General features: G+C 54.6%; 1 protein-coding gene across 1 annotated transcript in view; it reads right to left on the bottom strand.

The window, feature by feature from the left end:
• Nucleotides 1-18,808, bottom strand: part of LOC138101660 (centrosome-associated protein CEP250-like) — a 58,042-nt gene that overhangs the window by 31,718 nt on the left and 7,516 nt on the right. The window contains exons 5-16 of the mRNA XM_068999434.1: nucleotides 13,991-14,184; nucleotides 12,568-12,695; nucleotides 12,209-12,378; nucleotides 11,294-11,473; nucleotides 10,550-10,684; nucleotides 10,130-10,273; nucleotides 9,393-9,673; nucleotides 8,035-8,194; nucleotides 7,213-7,456; nucleotides 6,447-6,601; nucleotides 5,176-5,514; nucleotides 4,615-4,770 (exon numbers count right to left, since the gene is read on the bottom strand). Coding sequence (XP_068855535.1) covers nucleotides 4,615-4,770; nucleotides 5,176-5,514; nucleotides 6,447-6,601; nucleotides 7,213-7,456; nucleotides 8,035-8,194; nucleotides 9,393-9,673; nucleotides 10,130-10,273; nucleotides 10,550-10,684; nucleotides 11,294-11,473; nucleotides 12,209-12,378; nucleotides 12,568-12,695; nucleotides 13,991-14,184 — 2,286 coding nt within the window. The remainder of the gene's footprint in view (nucleotides 1-4,614; nucleotides 4,771-5,175; nucleotides 5,515-6,446; nucleotides 6,602-7,212; nucleotides 7,457-8,034; nucleotides 8,195-9,392; nucleotides 9,674-10,129; nucleotides 10,274-10,549; nucleotides 10,685-11,293; nucleotides 11,474-12,208; nucleotides 12,379-12,567; nucleotides 12,696-13,990; nucleotides 14,185-18,808) is intronic.

Here is an 18,808-nt window from a genome sequence, read left to right as displayed (position 1 = left end):
GCGTCCCGTCCTGTCGTGACTCCGCCCAGCCAACCCCTGAGGGGACGTTTTGCTGAGGCGGGGACGGCTGGTGCACACCCACGCCCTCCCCTCGCACAGCCAACCCCTGTGGGGAGTTTTCCCCGAGCGCGGTTTCGGCAGGAGCCGCCCCTCCCTTCTCAAGCAAATCGGTGCGGAGGGGGGACCGTGCGACGGCAGCTGAAGCGCTTGGGAGCCTCCGAAACGGCGGGCGGGCCCCACCAGGCCGCCCAATGTTCCTCCCCTCTCCCTCTCTTGCCGCCATTCCCCCCCCGCCCCAGCCCGTCCCTCACGGCCACCGCACTCTGATTGGTCGTCGCCGTGAGGCGCGCTGCGCTCCCATTGGTTCAGCCCTTCCCGAGCCACGCGCTGATTGGCGTTAGCCGCCCCTGCTGCCGCGCTTCTTCTGTTGCCAAGGGCAGCCGCGCGCTGATTGGCCGGCGGGTGAAGAAAGGGGCGGGGCAGAGCGATCAGGGCAATCCCAAGCACAGACTCGGGCTGGGCGGAGAATGGATCGAGAGTCGCCCTGTGGAGAAGGACTTGGGGGTGTTGGTGCATAAAAAGCTCAACGTGCCCCAGCCCCTTGCACTGTCACCCAGAAACCCCCAATGTCCTGGACTGACCTCACAGCGTGGGCAGCAGGGGACAGGGGGATTCTGCCCCTCTGCCCTGCTTGGGTGAGATCCCACCTGCAGAGCTGCCTCCAGCCCTGGGGTCCAGCATCAGAAGGATGTGGAGCTGCTGGAGTGAGTTCAGAGAGGCTGCAGAGATGCTCCAAGGGCTGGAGCCCCTCTGCTCCGAGCCGGGCTGGGAGAGCTGCGGGTGTTCAGCCTGGAGAAGAGAAGGCTCCGGGGAGACCTTAGAGCCATTTCCAGTGCCTAAAGGGGCTCCAGGAGAGCGGGGAGTGGGCCTGGAATGCCAGGACAAGGGGAATGGCTTTCCATTCCAGAGGGCAGGGTTAGAAGAAGTTCTTCCCTGGGAGGGTGGGGAGGCCCTGGCACAGGGTGCCCAGAGAAGCTGTGGCTGCCCCATGCCTGGAAGTGTCCAAGGCCAGGTTGGAGGGGCCTTGGAGCAACCTGGTCTGGAGGCAGATGTCCCTGCCCACGGCCAGGGGTGGCATAGGATGAGCTTTGAGGTCCCTCCATCCCAGACCAGTCGGGGATTCTATGCTGAGGAGAAACATCACGCTAGGGATGGCGAATCCAGGGAGTGCCAAGCTGCCACGGCATCATGTCCATTGGGTGGTCCCTGACAAGGCCAAAGGGCAGCTCCTGAGGAGACCAGGTCATCCAGTTGGGCCAAGACTGCAAAAGTGGGATGCCATCACTCGGTGCTGAAGGCTCACTGCCAGGTGCCCTGACCCTTGAGCAGCTGTAGAAAGCGGAGGCTTATGTGCCTTCAAGGCAGGGTAGCCTGAGCACACGGCTTCTGTCTCTCCTGCCTGTGGGTCTCCCCTGTCTGGGCAAGGGATGCAAGCTGAGCTGAGGCTGGACGTGACATCAGTGCGTGACACATCCGTCAGCCTCAGGGACCATAGAAATGGGGGCTGGCTCCAGATGCATCTTCTCCAGAAGATGCATCGCTGCCACTCACTGTGACAGACAACATGGAGAATAGAAATTTTCGGTTGCAAAATAGAGCTTAAAGACTAACTAGCAAATTAGATAAAAGAATGTAAAAGTAGACACACAGGATGCTAAACAGAGCTGAAAGCAGTGGACAAACAGATAATAAGGAACCTAAGTGGGTTTTGTGACAAAGTTATGTAACAAGAAACACCAGTGCATGCCCTAAGAGAAGTTCAAGGCAAGGTCACTTCCAATTTTGGGGGCTCTCAGCGAATACGACCACCAGAGACCCCTTTAGACAACCCTCTAAGACCATAAAAGGACTTCCAGTAAGGGGCAGAGGTGGGTAAATTAGTTCTAGGAAAGTAATGTTTATGTATTAGCCCGGAAGCACCTTGTAATGAATGTGTATGATCCTGACGGAATAAACACCCGGTGTAAAGTTTCATGACACACATCTGCTTAGAGGAGACATCCTCTGCATGTAAATATTAGTCGTTAATCAACAGTAATACCGGCTCCAGGGAGGATCAGTGAGTGGTGTCACCACAGCCTGGCCACTTCCTGCACCTGATCCAGCAGTACTGAGCCTGCTGGCTCGGGCAGTTTTCCATTCACTTGGCCGCTCACTCGGTCCGTACCTCACCAGTCCGGCTGTAAGGAGACTGTGTGGCTGTTGAATGGTTTGCAGTGTCAGCAAAACCCTCCCTGGTCCCCCATTATTCACAGAGTCCATCAGGTCGGCCAGCCATGATTTCCCCCGTGGTAAATCTGTGCTGGCTCTTCCCAGTGCCCTTCCCTCGCAGTTGCTTGAAAGGGTGTCCAGGACCATTTGCTCCATCACCTTCCCAGGGATTCCAAAGGAGCTGATTAGCCTGTAGTTCTTCAGATCCTCTTCTGTGCCCATCTTTAAGACTGGTGTAACACTCTTTGCTGTTCTCAGGAACCTCCTTCAATGGCCAGGCTTTTTTGAAGATGACAGACAGCTCCTGTAGCTTCCTCTGGTCCTCAGACCTGGTGGATGCCTGGCTCAAGAGCTCCCTGACTATTCTCCCCCTCCCCTACTGCTTCCACAGCAATGTCTGTTCACTCCTTCTGGATAACTTGATTCTTCTTCCACAATTTTTTCTTCCACATTCCTCCTTTCTGAGATGAGGTTGATCACAAGTTCCCCGCTCAGTTGATCTCCTGTCAGCCAGGGCTGTGATTCTGCTTTTCACCTTGCTAAGTTACCTTATTCTAAACTAGGACCTCAACCCCTGACCTTCTCATCCTCAGCCAGTTCTTGAGTGTTTCCAGGATCAAGAATTCCTCCCACTGGGAGGGTGGCCGAGCACTGGTGCAGGTGCCCAGGGAGGTGGTGGAGTCTCCATCCCTGGAGAGATTCAAAAGCCGCCTGGACACCTCCTGGGCAGCCAGCTCTGGGTGGCCCTGATGGAGCAGGGGGCTGGGCAAGGTGACCTCCAGAGGTGCCTCCAGCCTCCCCCAGCCTGAGATTCTGTGACTCGGAGAAAAAACAGGTTGCAGTTTCCTAAGGACAAATGCAAAAGCTCCACATGTGGCAGGATTCTCCTGCCCTCACCAAAGTGGTTCATGTCACGTGTCTCCCATCTGCAGATTCCTCCCTGGAGTGAGGATGCCCCTCAAGGTCACTCCTTGAGGCTGACAGAAATATTTGCCCACGGTCATTGGTTTGGGTGAGAAGCATCAATCTTTAATTATTAATTGGTTTTGCTGGCTTGAATATAACTGCTTCCATGTTGCTTCAAATATAATGCACTCTACCGGAAGTTATAGTTCTCTGTACTGGGTAGTCAATAACTCTGATAAAGGTCTTTTTGTGTAGTCGTAATAAACACTTTATTTTTCTATAAATATATCCTTCATCCTATGGAACACAGTTGTATAAAGGTTCAATTACACCTATTATCCTACAATCCTACAATTACACCTGCAATCCTTTAAACATAAACTATGGACAAAATCTGAGGCTACGACTGCATGCAGCTGCACCCTGTCTCCTCTCTGACAAGCCTAGGAAGTAAGGAGGTCCTTGTGACTCAACGAGAGCATCTCCTGCCTGCTCCCTGCACAGCTCTCCAGGGGTTCCTGCCGGTCTCGGGCCAGCTGTGACTGCAGCAAGGACACCTGAAAGAGGCAGAAAGCCCAGCTCAGACAAGCCCACGTGGGCAGGAGCATCCGCAGCCCCACGGTACCGGCTGTGGGGGCAGACACAGCCTCCAACTCCAGCCCTCACCAACACTCTGCCCTTGGGGAAGGGGAAAGGAACAGGCTCCCACACTGCCCCTGAACGGAGCTCAGATGATCAACAAGTCCAGTTCATGGCTGGCAAACCCTTCCCTCATACAACCCTCAGCCACCACAGGTCTGGGAGAGAGAGTTCCGACAGGATTTAGGAACCCAGCTCTGATTCCCAAAGCACGCATTCTGGCCACTGACCCCTTTCTCCACAGGCTGTGCCTCAGCACGGGGGCTGCAGCTCCCCTGAGCTACTGGAGGACTCTTGTCTTTCAGAGGTTGATGCATTTTTCTGGTCAGACTGGGAGACAGGCAATGTAAAGTAGTCTGGGGGGAACACTCTCCTAAAAGTTCTGATTCTCCTCCCTTCATGTTCATCCTGCACCTTGGATGGGAGAAAGGGTCACAGAAACCTGTCAGCAAACATGGGGCAAAAGGACCTCTGGACATCAAGGCAAGGAGATCTCTGCTCACAGACCCTCAATTGCACCAGACAGCACTGGGGGCAAAGAGCTCTCGCTGGGGGCTGTGCAGGAGAGGCCAGTGTGTGTCCGGGGACACGGGGCCAGGGAGGGAGGCAGCGGAGTGAAGGTGCCTTTGTGAAAGCCATGGGCTGCCACAACAGAGAGAACAAACAAAGGGGTGTGCCCACAGCAGGGACAGGGAGAGGCAAGGAAACAAGCAGAGGACTCCAAAGCACTGCCTGGGCACACGAATCATGATCCAGAGGAGCCTGAGGCTCTGCAGAGGCAGTGAAAGCCCACTTTACCTCAAAAGTTCTCCTGAGCTCACGCTTCTCTGGCTTGTCTTTTGCTGCTGCTGCAACCTGGTCCCGCACACATTCCACACCCCTCCTGGAGTGCTCAGACAGCCGCTTGCCTTCTGCTCCAACAGCCTGCTGGGTGTTCAGAGAGGAGATGATTCCCTTATTTCAAACACCACAAGAGCTGTCCCTCAGAAATCTCCATCTGGGGAAGCATCCTCGAAGCTCCAGCAGTGCAGCTGCTCTTCAGCCCTCGCTACAGAACTCTGCTCACTTCAGTCCATCACTCTGCTCACCTGCTCCATTCCTTTCCACACCAAATCCAACCCACACTTGTTGCCTCCCCTTGCCTGGGCACGGGAGAAGCAATTCCCCATGCCCAGCTTTTGGCCTGGAGCTGATTTGAACAGCAGCTCCAGAGCTGCCTCAGTCATTCCAGGCGTGCCAGCAAACAATCTGGCAGCCAATGGTCTCTGGCTGGAGCCAGGCAGACACACAAGGCTGCCTGCTGCAGCCCGGGCTGCTTTGCCCAAGCAGGCCTAGACTGACAGGGATTTAGAATCCCACCTCTTCATGGGAAACTTCATTGGAATCTTTGAGAGACGTTGCAGTGGACTGAAGATCAGTGCCAGTGCCTACCTGGGGATGACTCTTTCCCTGCAGAAAGGCTGAGTGTTTCTTCAGAGCCTCTTTGGCAATTTTACACTTGGCCAGTGGAGCACACAGGACTTGAGCATTTCCTCTGCCTTCCTTCAAAGCAGCAGCCCCATGCTCCAACTCCTCCTGTTTTCTTTCATTTTCAGCGTCCAATTGTTGCGTTGTTTCCTTTCTTGAAATTTCAAGTGTTTTCATTTCATTCTTCTTTTTCAGATCCCTCATCTGCTCCTCGTACAATTCCCGTTCACGCTGCCAAAACAGGGAGGTCACTCATTCCCTCTCTCGGTTTGCTTTTCATACCAGATCGGGACTCCTGCCACAGGCAGGCAAAGGCTGCCCCTCTCTCTCTGCCTCTTGGGATGCCTCAGACCTTTGCTGGGACCGCCCTTGACGCTGAGTCTTTCCCAGCTCACTCAGCCCATCCCAGCTCCCTTTCTGCCCTTCCCCGACCTCTTGCAGCTCCACTCGAGTGTTCCTTTGGGGAGCAGCTGCCAGAACTGCAGCCAGGATTCCAAGTCCACGCTAAGCAGGATTTAGGCGGTGCCATGAGGATGTGCTCTCCAGCAGGGAGAAAGGGAAGAGCAAACACCCCCAACATTTCATTCCCTGCAGCTGGGGTGACAGGAGTGGTTTTTGAGCTCTCCTGTGTAGAGTTTCCATGGCACCATCCCCGAGAGCCCCACTGCCCTCTCTTGGAGCAGCAATGGCCACATCAGTCTGTCATTCTCTGCTGCCACTCAGGACGAGTTCTCCCCTTGCAGGCACACGTCCTTATCTGCATCAGCACTTTGCTTTTCTCTCTTTTCTCCCCACTGGCTGCTCTCTGATGGCCAAGGCCAAACACCTTTCTATTAACAGCAAACTTGGCCTTCTCACCCCTCGTTCCAGGTCCAGGTATTTGAAATCTGGACGTGGGTTTGGACACGAGGAATTGCCCAGACCATGCAATGTCCATAGAGACAGTGTGGACATTGAGAACTAGAGGGCACAAAACTCCAGCATGGAGGAAAACCAGCAGCCTCAGCACTAACTGGCTTTGACATGACTACGACATCTTTTCCTCCTTATTCAGAAGAATGCAGTTTGAAAAGCTCAGCTGGAAAGAGGTGCTCCTTAGAACTATTAACACAAGGGCCAAACATAGCTAGGAAATGGCCCTTCATGGCATCTGCCGTTCTCACCAGCACATCCTTCCTTTCCTTCTCCAGGCTCTCCAGTTTCCTCTGCAGAGATGCCACCTCCTGACAAAGAGTCACACCCTCTTCCTTCAGGGCAATGGCCTCTTTCTCCAGGGCAGTTTCTCGAGAGGTCTTCTGGTGTTCTGCCCTCCACATCGCTGCAGCAGGAAGGAGAAGGAGAATGAGAACAGCAAAGCAAAGGCAAACTGATGTGCATCCTGCAGGGACAACAGCACTGTCTTCTTGGCCTGCCTGTGTTTGCCAGCCCCTAAGGCCGCAAGGGCTTCCAAAGCTGACAGAAATGAAGGAAACTTCAAGGCAGAGAAAAAAGCAGGAATCCAAGGGGCAAGGTTCAGAGGAATAGGAAAGTGTCTTTCCTCTTGGGCTTGTGCAGAGTGAGCAGTCCAAGAGAGACAAAGGAGCGGGGATGCCTGTGCAGCCCTGCTCCAGAGAGGCCAATAGCCTGGGGGCTCTGGCAGGGCCTGGAGTTGGGGGGAATCGAGCTGAGGCATCCAGCTACAGCTCCTCAGCACAGACACAGCACCTGAAAGGCACCACCTGTGCACGGGATCAGCCATAGCACAGCCAGATGGCACTGCCAGCCACGGCATCTTCCTCGAGAAAAAGCTTTCACTGGCACTGGATGGAGAAATCTCCTGCTGGTTGTTCTTCCCCTCTGCCATCTCTGGGCACTTTTCCTCTGCATGGGATCAGAGAGCCCTGCTGGCAAGACGGGATGGGGCAGTGGGTGCGAGAGGAGAAGCTCTACCTTGCTCACTTTCCTCCAACTCCTGCTGCAGCTCCTGGTTGCGAGCCTTCAGATGGTCTATCTGAGCCTGCACCTCCCTCAGCTCCAGCTCCAAAGTCTTACACTGCGTGGCCATGGCCTCTGCTCTTTCCTCAGAGCTCTGGAGCCTCACATGCAGCTCAGACCCCTCAGTTTCCAGCTCCTGCTTCTCCTGAGTAGGCTGGGGAGCCGCCTTCTCGATCACTGCTTCCAGCTCGGCCGGCATCTGGAAGATGGATGCACAGAGCCTCAGGGACAGGGCTGCTCCTGAGGCAGCAGAGCAGGCAGTAGAGCAAGCAACAAAGGAGAAATGATTTCAGGCAAAAAAACATGCCCAAAACAGAAGGCACAGAGCCAAGGATTCCAGTGGAAACAAGTGTCCTGAAAATAGGGAAAGGGAGCCAATGGGCATCCTTGAGGCTGCAGCTCTGAACACCGGCTGAACTGGCTGCGCTGGAAGTGCCCTCCCCAGCCTGCCATAGCCACGTCTGTGTGCCCACATTGCTCGGTGCCCAGCACAGGCACCAACTCCATCTGGGACAACACTGCTAACAGAGGGATGGAGAAGCTCCAAAGGAGTCTGCTGCTGCTTCTCCTCCCACATTTCCTGCTGGGAGCCGGGAGAGAACGGAGGAAAACATCGGCAGCAGACACCAGATCCAGCCTTGGCCTGTGGGTGCAGCAGCACCCCGGGGCAGAACATGGCAGCAGTGGATGCTGCTGGGAGGAGAAAGCAGTTGGGGCCTCCAAGCCAAAGGTGATGATGTGTGTCCCTGGAGAAGAGGACGCCAGGGCACAGATTACCTGGGTGTTGAGCTTCAGCACTTGTCCTGTGCGGTTTGCACAGAGCTGCTCGGCCTCGCGAAGAGCAGAACGAAATTGAGACACCTGATTGTTCAGTGCCTGGTTCTTTTCTTCCAGTGTTCTGAGGCACAGGTTCTTTTCCTCCAGAGACAGAAGCAGCCTAAAAGGGAAGCATGCAACTCATTACTACACGGTATCACATTTTAGGAACTCTTAGGACTCGCACCACCTCGGGGAAAACTGCTCTGTCTGATGAGGTTTGTCTAAACAACGTGGCTGTTTGTTTGTTCCCCCTGCAGTCACAGCCCAGCATGTGCCCACTCTGCTTTTATTCATGAAAGAATGGGGAGTTCCTGCCTACATGTCCTACCTTCTTCTTGAGATGGGAATGTGAATATAGACCTAACAAAGTCTTGCCATGAAGAGATTAGGGGAGAGGAAGAGTTTTCTTCTGACTACCCAGGCTCCAAGGGGGAAAGGTTTGGTCAACATGGAAGAGACATTTCCTTGCCCCATCTTGTATGTCCAGGTAGGAGGAGCAGCACCCTACAGCCAGAGGATCTCGGGGAAGTTCCCTAAGATTTACCAGCACCCATCCTACTTCCAGCTGGAGAAACAAAGGCCGATAGCAGAAGTGGCAACAGAGCCTTGGAGCACAACCTGATGGAAGATGCAGAAACCTGCAGGCAAGCAAGAGGGCCCTGCCCTTTCTTTGTCTTCTTCTCAAAAGAAGAATCCAGTGGCACTGAAGACCGGCAGGACTTGGTCAGCTGGAGGGGCCCCGCTAACCTTGGTCTTGTCTCTTGCATTCTTTGCACAGTCAGTATTGCCTGTGACTCTGGAGGCTGGCAGGGACCCTGCTTGAGCCCCCCCAGGCACCTGGGGGCATTTTCTGAGGAACGATGCAACAGAGACATTCTTGGTTCTTGGGTGCCTTTGAGGGGAATCTGGCCTAGGTCAGCAATCAGGGCCTTGAGATGGTTCTGCCAAGCAAAGGCATCAGGATGCCAGGCTGGTCCAGATCCCAAAGGCTTCAAGTTACAGGACCCAAGGCGGAGCTGCTGGATGTGTCCAGCTCCTTACACTGCAGCTTGGGCAGTGTTAGCACACCCACCTCACAACAGAACACACCCCTAGAGGGAAAGAGCTACTCCAAAAGCCTTTGTCTTCAGAAAAACTCTAACTGAAGGCTTGAAAGAAAAGAAAATGAAACACAACATCCAGACAACGAGACGCGTCTGCACGGAGAGTTCAGAACTCTGCCACATAGGAAATGCTGCCAGAGCCCCTGGCAGGTGCAAAGATGGCAAAGAGGGAATCCATTCCCACAAGGCAGAGTCCCACAGGCTTTCATTTACCTGGCTTTTTCCTTCTCTAGGGTGTTCAAGGAAGCCCAAAGTCCCGAATTTTGGCGTGCCACTTCTTCCCATTGACTCCTTTCCATCTCCAAGTTCTTCAGGTGCACTTGCAGCTCCTTGTTCTGATGTTCTGCCTCCTCCAGCATCTTCTGGAGCTGCTCAACCTGCAACAGCTTCTGCCTTGACTGCTTCTGGGCCTCCCTCACATCTTGCCGGGCTCTCTGAACAATCGTTGCCTGGGACTCTCTGGAGGCTGCCAGCTGAGATGTCAACTCTCCCACCTCCAGTCAAACAGAACAAAGCAGTCAGAGGCTACAGCCACAGCCTGTCACTGTCAGCCACAGCAGAGGCTGTGAGAAAAGGCAAAGGCCAACTTTCCATTTCTCCCTGTCCTCAGAGCACCAGATTCACAATGCATACGGACAACTTGTTTCAATCTCTACGTGGCCCACCAAGGGCACCTGAAAAAGCACCTCCCACACCAAGGCCAGCAAGAAGAGGCCAGCAGGAATCCGTGCTGATGGTTGCTGGCCAACAGCCCAGAGGACTAGCCCAGCTGTCCAGGGCAGCAGCTGAGATTCAGCAGAGCACCGAGGGTCCTTCAGAGCAGCTGCCAAGGATCCCAGAGCACGAGGCAGCCCCAGGGACCACCCCAGCAGCTGCTGCTCTGCCATGGAAAAGCAAGAAGGGCACAGACCCCCTGCTGGATGCTGCGGTGCCACTGCTCTTTCACTCACCTGCTTTTGTAGAGCCTCCCTCTGCTCAAGGAGGAGATTCATTTCCTCTTTGATGCCTCGTAGTTCTTCCTCGTGCCTCTTCTGCGCTGCCTGGATTCCCCTCCGAGCTTTCTGCAGCTCAGCTTGCAGCTTTGCCTGGATGGTCTGGCAACAAAATGCAGAGCAACTTCCTGCGACCTGCCCTCAGGCTCAGCTTTTCCCACTTGCTCTCTCAAAATCCCATTCCTTCAGCGACTTCTTTTGGCTTCTCTACCCAGCTCTGCTTCCATTGTAAGCCTTGCTTCCCGGGCCTGAGCTCTGGAGCTTGCCAGGCTCTGTGCTGCCAGGGCCTGAAGCAGCCCTTGCCTCCTGACTCCCAGCACCTGCCTTTTGTGCCCTTGCCACTGCCCTGCACTCTGTTCCCTGCCTGCTCAGACTTACCTGCCCCTTCTCTTGCTGCTCTTTCACCTCCTGCCTGAGCTGCTGCACCTGCTGGCAGGCTTGGCTTAGCTGTCCCCGAGTTTGGAGCAGTGTCTCTGATAAAGAATTCTTCTCCTTCTGCTTTTCCAGCAGGACCTGCACAGAAGGAAAGAGCAGAGGGCTTGACACTTCCCCTGCAAACTCTGTGTGGCAAGAGGCAAAGACTGATGGGCTCACGCGCTCTCAGAGCACTCGGCTGCTGTTCCCCTGGGCCACTGTCTGCCCTGGGGGGGACACAGCTTCCCAGAGAGTGACTTAGAACACAGCCCAGGAGACATCTCTGGGTTGCTGTTCAGAAATACTCCAGGCGAGTCTTTAAAAAGATTTGTCTCTTGTCAGTGTTCCCGCTGCGCCCTCCCTGTGCCCACAAAAGAAAAGTCCTACAAACTCAGTTTGGCTATGGACACCGACCAGTACACACCAAAAGAGGACCCTTAAGAGAACAGTGAAGATCCTCCAAGGTAAGTCTTAGGAAAACAGAGCACAAGAGCAGCACAAAAATCCCAACGGAAAGCTGATGTTTCTGCCGGGCTTCCTGTGAGAGGGCTCATTCCTGGGCCCAAAGATAGCCCTCTTCACCTTTCACCTCCCCAAATTCAATGTAGAAGACATGGAGGGCATGCTCCACACAGCCCCATAGCCTGCCATCTCCCACAGCTCCAGCCTTGCAAAAAATCACACCAATTCTCCTTGCACAATCATTACCTCTCGCTTGGCATTTTCAAATCTAGTTTGTTCCTCTTGTCTTTGAGCCTGCAGGGTGGCAACTTTCTGCCTCATCTCAAACAGCACCTTCTGGTGCTCCTGCTCTCTCTCTGCCTTCTCTTTTCCCCATTGCTGCAGCATCTCCTGTATGTCTGCATGGTACCTTTCCCGCTCAATTGCCTGAGGAGGGGAGGAAAAATCTTCAAGTTGAAGTCCCCAGGCAAGCTCCTCGCTGAAAAACGTGAAGCTTCATCCCTCCCACAAACCCCAACCTGAAAAGACAACAGCACTGGCTCTCTGCTCTCCAGAAACCGTGTCCTGTCAGGGAATTTAAAAGGAGGCTCAGCAGGTGCAAGGATCCCAGAACCATGGAATCATTTCTGTTGGGAAAGACCTGCACAAGCATTGAGTCCAACCATTCAGAAAAGGAGGTGTCACCTTCTGGCACCCTGATGCCCCAGTCACAAGGACTGAAGGACCGGGGCCTGTTCCATTTGCTTCCAGCCCAAAGCTAATCCCTCTGTCCACCGTGGGAGCACAGCAAGACAGGAACCGAGTTCCCACGCCTGCAGCCAGCAGCACTGTTGGCATCTGCTCCACGCTGGCATCTGCTCCGTGGCAGGTGGGACTCGGGGAAGATCCTGCCCTGGGCCGCCACGCTTTGGGTGGGCACTGCCCAAGCTGCTCTGGAACTCGCCTTACGCCCTCACGGAAGCCGTGGCTGCATTTACTGGCCCAGCACCATCCTGTGGGTCTTCACGCGCCTCCAAGTCCGAGCCGCCGCCTCTCCTGCCCGGCCCAGCAGCGGGAGGCCTCTGGCAGAGGACTGCTGCCCTTTCACACCCTCAGGCTCTGCTGGTGCTAAACCAGCCCCCAGGGCCAGCTTGGACAATTCAGAAGCGTATTGTCACCTACCAGGTCTTGCAGGAGCTTGTTTATTTCCACCTGCTGAGCAGTTCCCTGAAGCCTGAGGCTTTTGTGACACTGCTGCTCTACCTGCAAGAGCTGTTGTGCTGTGTCTTCCTGCTCCTGCTTCCTGAGAGCTCTCTCTGCTTCCAGCTCACGTTGGAGGCACTTCACTTCTCCTGCAAACACGACCAACAGCAAGATTCAGAGTCTTTACTGCCTTTACTGACTCAGGCCCTTTCAGTGTCAGCGTAGGAGGGCCCTGCCTCCAGCGCCACCGCTCCTCAGAAGCCCTGCAGACAGAGGAGGCTTTACAGCAGCTTCTCTAGGTGGGGCGGCACCACAAACAAAGCACACGAGGTTCTCACCTTGTAGCGCCTCCTTGGCCTGTGTGACTGTGAGCACTTGAGCCTCCAGATGGTTGCTGGTGATCTCCAGCTGGGATATCTGCTGCTGAGCAGCAAACAGGCTGGATTCCAGGCTCTCCTTCGCTGACCTACAGGTTGCAAATACGGAGAGACATGAGCTGCTCGCTCCTGACACTCCCGGGCAGTTATTCCAGGACAACGTGGCTCAAGATGCCCAGGCCTGAGAATGCAAAACGGGTCGCATGGAAACTTGTACAGAGAAGGCCCATTTGTGCCATTTCAGTAGCAAAGCAGGGCCCTCTGAGGGAGTGCCCAGGCCTTCCTTATGGCCTGGCACAGCACAGACAGCCCAGCCCAACGTGACCTCAACAGCCGAACCTTCAGCTGCTCTTCCTGACCTATGACCCTGGCTAGCTGTGCCCACACAGGCTGGGCCAAGGAGCAAAAGCCCAGCCTCTGCTCACAGCCCTTCTCTCATCAGCACTTCCAAGCTGCTCTGCAGGGGGACAGAACAGACTCTCGTCCTGGCTCACTCCTGACTTGTTAACTCTCTTCATCATGGACATAAAGGTACATAATTTTCCAGACACTCTGTATTTAAGAGACTTCAGAACTACTTTGCATGATACAGTAAAATCTCATGGTCATGGCAGCACTTGTAAAAATTCAGAACACCATGTTGTCTGAACAACAACTACCTGAATGCAGAGACTGCAGTTTAAGCTCCTGCACGGTCAAGGAATAGACTTGCCACCTTTCTTTTAGTGTTGCCAGCTAAGCAGGCAGTAGCCCAAGTCTTGTCCTTCTTTGGAGAGTGAGAGGGACCATCCAAAAGGACCTTGGCAGGTTTGACAGGTGGGTGCCCATCAACACAGCAAGAATCCCCAGGGGCTGTCAACAATTCCAAAGAGGTTTCCCTGCTGCTCTCTAAGCAGCTCTAGGTCCTGCCTCACACTTCTCAAGAGTGTGCTTGGAAGCAGAAGGCCCTCAGCATTTTCAGCAGGAGCCTCTGGCTTCCCCCTGAATGGCAGCATGCTACTGCCAACATCCCAAGGTCAGAGCCTGGAGTTCTGAAGATGAAGCTTCAGTTCTGAAGATCAGGATTGTGTCAAGCTACTTAGGAAGGAAAGAGGGATGTTCAATGCCCAGCACAAGGAACTAAACCCAAGAGAAACTTGAGGTTTCACTCAACAGCTGCATGGTTTAAGTACTACTCAATTCAGGGCCGGGTGGCTTGCTTTTGACTTCCCACACGAGTGTGCTTGGCGGCACAAACAGGAGCCCAAGGCTCACAACAGCTTTGCTGGCTTTAGATGTCAGAAAAATAACCTTCACATTGTGGCATATTTCTTTTTCTTGAGACTTCCATTTTCTGTCCATGCAAGGTAAAAGCATCCGGAAAGGGTCTCCTCCCTGCCTTTACCTGGTCTCTGCCAGCTGCTTGGAAAGGTCTTGTTGGTGACGCTCCATGGCTGCCAGTCGGCCCTCAAGGGCAGCCTTCTCCCGGCCCAGCAGCTCCTTCTCTCTGCACACCTGGGCCAGTGCGTGCCCTTGGCCAGAGGGCTCCTGGTGCAGCTGCTCCAGAGCCCTGCTCAATGACTCTTGCTCCTGGGAAACCTGGAAGCAGGACAAGGTACAGCTCGAGCCCTTCCTCAGGAGCCCTGTGCAGAGCCAGCCAGTGCCACCTCGCAGGCAGCCAGAGGACAGGGAGCTCCCATGCTCTGGGCTCAAAGTTTCACAGCATCTGCCCTCTGCAGCTCCGATACCCTGGGCTGCCAAAAGCCTCTGGCACTGTTACCTTGGAAGTGCTGTGTCAGGCCCTGCTGGCTTGCCTGGCACCAGATTGCTCCTTCCCAACAAACATCCCTGCCCCAAATTCTGTGTTGTCACCCAAAAATACTGCATCTTCCACAACTGCCAATACACTTGACTCTAAGCACCAGCAGTGCAGCTGCTGTTCAGCCCTCGCTACAGAACTCTGCTCACTTCAGTCCATCACTGCTCACCCCCACGTGTTGCCTCCCCTTGCCTGGGCAAGGGAGAAGCAGATCCCCATGCCCGGCTTTTGGCCTGGAGCTGATCTGAACAGCAAGCTCCTGCACAGCCAGCCCAGGGACAGGGAGCAAACTCTCCTTCTCCCAAACTTCAGAGCATTCCACATGGGAGCAGAGCGCAATGTGGGCAACGAAGCCCACGGGGAGAATGAGCCTTCAAGCACTGCTGAGGCCACGAAACTCCTCCAACTCTTCTTTCCTGACACCACGGGCTTGTGGCTGCTGGGCTGGCTGGCAGCAGAGAGCCAGCTGCTCCCACCTCCTGCTGGCTCTGCAGCGGGTGCAGCCACAGCAGCTCCAGCACGGTGCCCTCTGTCTGCTCTGGAGCAGAGGAGCTGCCAGCCCTGGGAGCAGCGCTCAGGGCTTGCCTGGCTTGGGGAAAACAGCTCAGCTCACAGCTGCTACTCTGCTTTCTGAGGGACATGTGCCTTGCCAAGGGTTGTGTTCCTCCCACCAAGGAAGATGATGTTCTCACCTGTCCAGAAGTCGACCTGCTGTGCTGGGAAGACGGGGGAGCATCCACTCTAATGGTATCCGAGAGGTAAACATTCCCAAAGATTCTCTGGACACTCCTCCCTTCAGGTTCCACCTGCAGGTTGGATGGGAGAAAGGGTCACAGAAACCTGTCAGCAAACATGGGGCAAAAGGACCTCTGGACATCAAGGCAAGGAGATCTCTGCTCACAGACCCTCAATTGCACCAGACAGCACTGGGGGCAAAGAGCTCTCGCTGGGGGCTGTGCAGGAGAGGCCAGTGTGTGTCCGGGGACACGGGGCCAGGGAGGGAGGCAGCGGAGTGAAGGTGCCTTTGTGAAAGCCATGGGCTGCCACAACAGAGAGAACAAACAAAGTGGTGTGCCCACAGCAGGGACAGGGAGAGGCAAGGAAACAAGCAGAGGACTCCAAAGCACTGCCTGGGCACACGAGTCATGATCCAGAGGAGCCTGAGGCTCTGCAGAGGCAGTGAAAGCCCACTTTACCTCAAAAGTTCTCCTGAGCTCACGCTTCTCTGGCTTGTCTGCTGCTGCTGCTGCAACCTGGTCCCGCACACATTCCACACCCCTCCTGGAGTGCTCAGACAGCCGCTTGCCCTCTGCTCCAACAGCCTGCTGGGTATTCAGAGAGGAGATGATTCCCTTATTTCAAACACCACAAGAGCTGTCCCTCAGAAATCTCCATCTCGGGAAGCATCCTCGAAGCTCCAGCAGTGCAGCTGCTCTTCAGCCCTCGCTACAGAACTCTGCTCACTTCAGTCCATCACTCTGCTCACCTGCTCCATTCCTTTCCACACCAAATCCAACCCACACTTGTTGCCTCCCCTTGCCTGGGCACGGGAGAAGCAATTCCCCATGCCCAGCTTTTGGCCTGGAGCTGATTTGAACAGCAGCTCCAGAGCTGCCTCAGTCATTCCAGGCATGCCAGCAAACAATCTGGCAGCCAATGGTCTCTGGCTGGAGCCAGGCAGACAAACAAGGCTGCCTGCTGCAGCCCGGGCTGCTTTGCCCAAGCAGGCCTAGACTGACAGGGATTTAGAATCCCACCTCTTCATGGGAAACTTCATTGGAATCTTTGAGAGACGTTGCAGTGGACTGAAGATCAGTGCCAGTGCCTACCTGGAGACAAAGCCTTTCCTTCAAGATGTCCAGGTCTTTCTTCAGAGCCCCTTTGGAAATTTCACTCTTGGTCAGTGCAACACTCAGGACTTGAGCGGTCTCTTGCCATTCCTTCAAAGCAGCAGCCCCATGCTCCAACTGTTCCTGCTTGGCTTCCCTCTCCACTTCCAGTTGTTGGGTGTTTTCCTTGACACTTCGCATCTCCGGTGTTTTCATTTCATTCTTCTTTTTCAGATCTCTCATCTGCTCCTCGTACAATTCCCGTTCACGCTGCCAAAACAGGGAGGTCACTCATTCCCTCTCTCAGTTTGCTTTTCATACCAGATCGGGACTCCTGCCACAGGCAGGCAAAGGCTGCCCCTCTCTCTCTGCCTCTCGGGATGCCTCAGACCTTTGCTGGGACCGCCCTTGACGCTGAGTCTTTCCCAGCTCACTCAGCCCATCCCAGCTCCCTTTCTGCCCTTCCCCGACCTCTTGCAGCTCCACTCGAGTGTTCCTTTGGGGAGCAGCTGCCAGAACTGCAGCCAGGATTCCAAGTCCACGCTAAGCAGGATTTAGGCGGTGCCATGAGGATGTGCTCTCCAGCAGGGAGAAAGGGAAGAGCAGACACCCCCAACATTTCATTCCCTGCAGCTGGGGTGACAGGAGTGGTTTTTGAGCTCTCCTGTGTAGAGTTTCCATGGCACCATCCCCGAGAGCCCCACTGCCCTCTCTTGGAGCAGCAATGGCCACATCAGTCTGTCATTCTCTGCTGCCACTCAGGACGAGTTCTCCCCTTGCAGGCACACGTCCTTATCTGCATCAGCACTTTGCTTTTCTCTCTTTTCTCCCCACTGGCTGCTCTCTGATGGCCAAGGCCAAACACCTTTCTATTAACAGCAAACTTGGCCTTCTCACCTCTCGTTCCAGGTCCAGGTATTTGAAATCTGGACGTGGGTTTGGACACGAGGAATTGCCCAGACCATGCAATGTCCATAGAGACAGTGTGGACATTGAGAACTAGAGGGCACAAAACTCCAGCATGGAGGAAAACCAGCAGCCTCAGCACTAACTGGCTTTGACATGACTACGACATCTTTTCCTCCTTATTCAGAAGAATGCAGTTTGAAAAGCTCAGCTGGAAAGAGGTGCTCCTTAGAACTATTAACACAAGGGCCAAACATAGCTAGGAAATGGCCCTTCATGGCATCTGCCGTTCTCACCAGCACATCCTTCCTTTCCTTCTCCAGGCTCTCCAGTTTCCTCTGCAGAGATGCCACCTCCTGACAAAGAGTCACACCCTCTTCCTTCAGGGCAATGGCCTCTTTCTCCAGGGCAGTTTCTCGAGAGGTCTTCTGGTGTTCTGCCCTCCACATCGCTGCAGCAGGAAGGAGAAGGAGAATGAGAACAGCAAAGCAAAGGCAAACTGATGTGCATCCTGCAGGAACAACAGCACTGTCTTCTTGGCCTGCCTGTGTTTGCCAGCCCCTAAGGCCGCAAGGGCTTCCAAAGCTGACAGAAATGAAGGAGAAAAAAGCAGGACTCCAAGGGGCAAGGTTCAGAGGAATAGGAAAGTGTCTTTACTCTTGGGCTTGTGCAGAGTGAGCAGTCCAAGAGAGACAAAGGAGCGGGGATGCCTGTGCAGCCCTGCTCCAGAGAGGCCAATAGCCTGGGGGCTCTGGCAGGGCCTGGAGTTGGGGGGAATCGAGCTGAGGCATCCAGCTACAGCTCCTCAGCACAGACACAGCACCTGAAAGGCACCACCTGTGCACGGGATCAGCCATAGCACAGCCAGATGGCACTGCCAGCCACGGCATCTTCCTCGAGAAAAAGCTTTCACTGGCACTGGATGGAGAAATCTCCTGCTGGTTGTTCTTCCCCTCTGCCATCTCTGGGCACTGCCCTTTTCCTCTGTGTGGCATCAGAGATCCCTGCTGGGACAGGATGGGGCAGCGGGTGGGAGAGGTGAAGCTGTACCTGCTTGAATTTCTTCCAACTGTTTCAGCAGCTCCTGATTGCTGGCTCTGAGATTGTCCCTCTCAGCCTGCCCCATGCCCAGCTCCAGCTCCAAGGCCTGTATCTTCTTCCTTGCATCATTCTGGAAGAGGCAAGAGGAACAGAATCACCTGTCAGTGCCACTGCTGGCAGGAGACAAAGGGCTACAAACACTAAAGCAGAAATAGCCCAGGTGGGAGAGGGCAGCTGGACCGTACTGGTAGATGTGATCGTGATCCTCCTTCCTCCCCATGCTAGTGAGACAACCCCCCTACAAGAACTTCCACCCATCCTGGCCTTGGCACTCTGCTTGTCCAGCAGCCCAGCAGCAGGACAGGATTTCTGGGTGCATATTACCAGATCTTTCTGGGAATGCTCCAGGTGCTGCTGCAGGTCTTGCAGAGCTGCTGACACTCTGTCCACTGTGAGCTCTGCGGGGACATCCCCATCCTGAGAAGCACTTAGGCCCAAGACATGACCCTTTTCTGAAAAGAGAAGACATTCTCTTTCAAGATTTAATCCAACAGTCTCCAACAAACAAGGCCTCTTTCTACCTAGGAGGAGGTGCCTTTGTCATTGTCCTAGAGCTCGCCTTGCAGCA

Source organism: Aphelocoma coerulescens, unplaced genomic scaffold (assembly GCF_041296385.1).
Source record: "Aphelocoma coerulescens isolate FSJ_1873_10779 unplaced genomic scaffold, UR_Acoe_1.0 HiC_scaffold_39, whole genome shotgun sequence".
NCBI classification, from domain to species: domain Eukaryota; kingdom Metazoa; phylum Chordata; class Aves; order Passeriformes; family Corvidae; genus Aphelocoma; species Aphelocoma coerulescens.
This window is presented reverse-complemented; position numbering and strand designations above follow the sequence as displayed.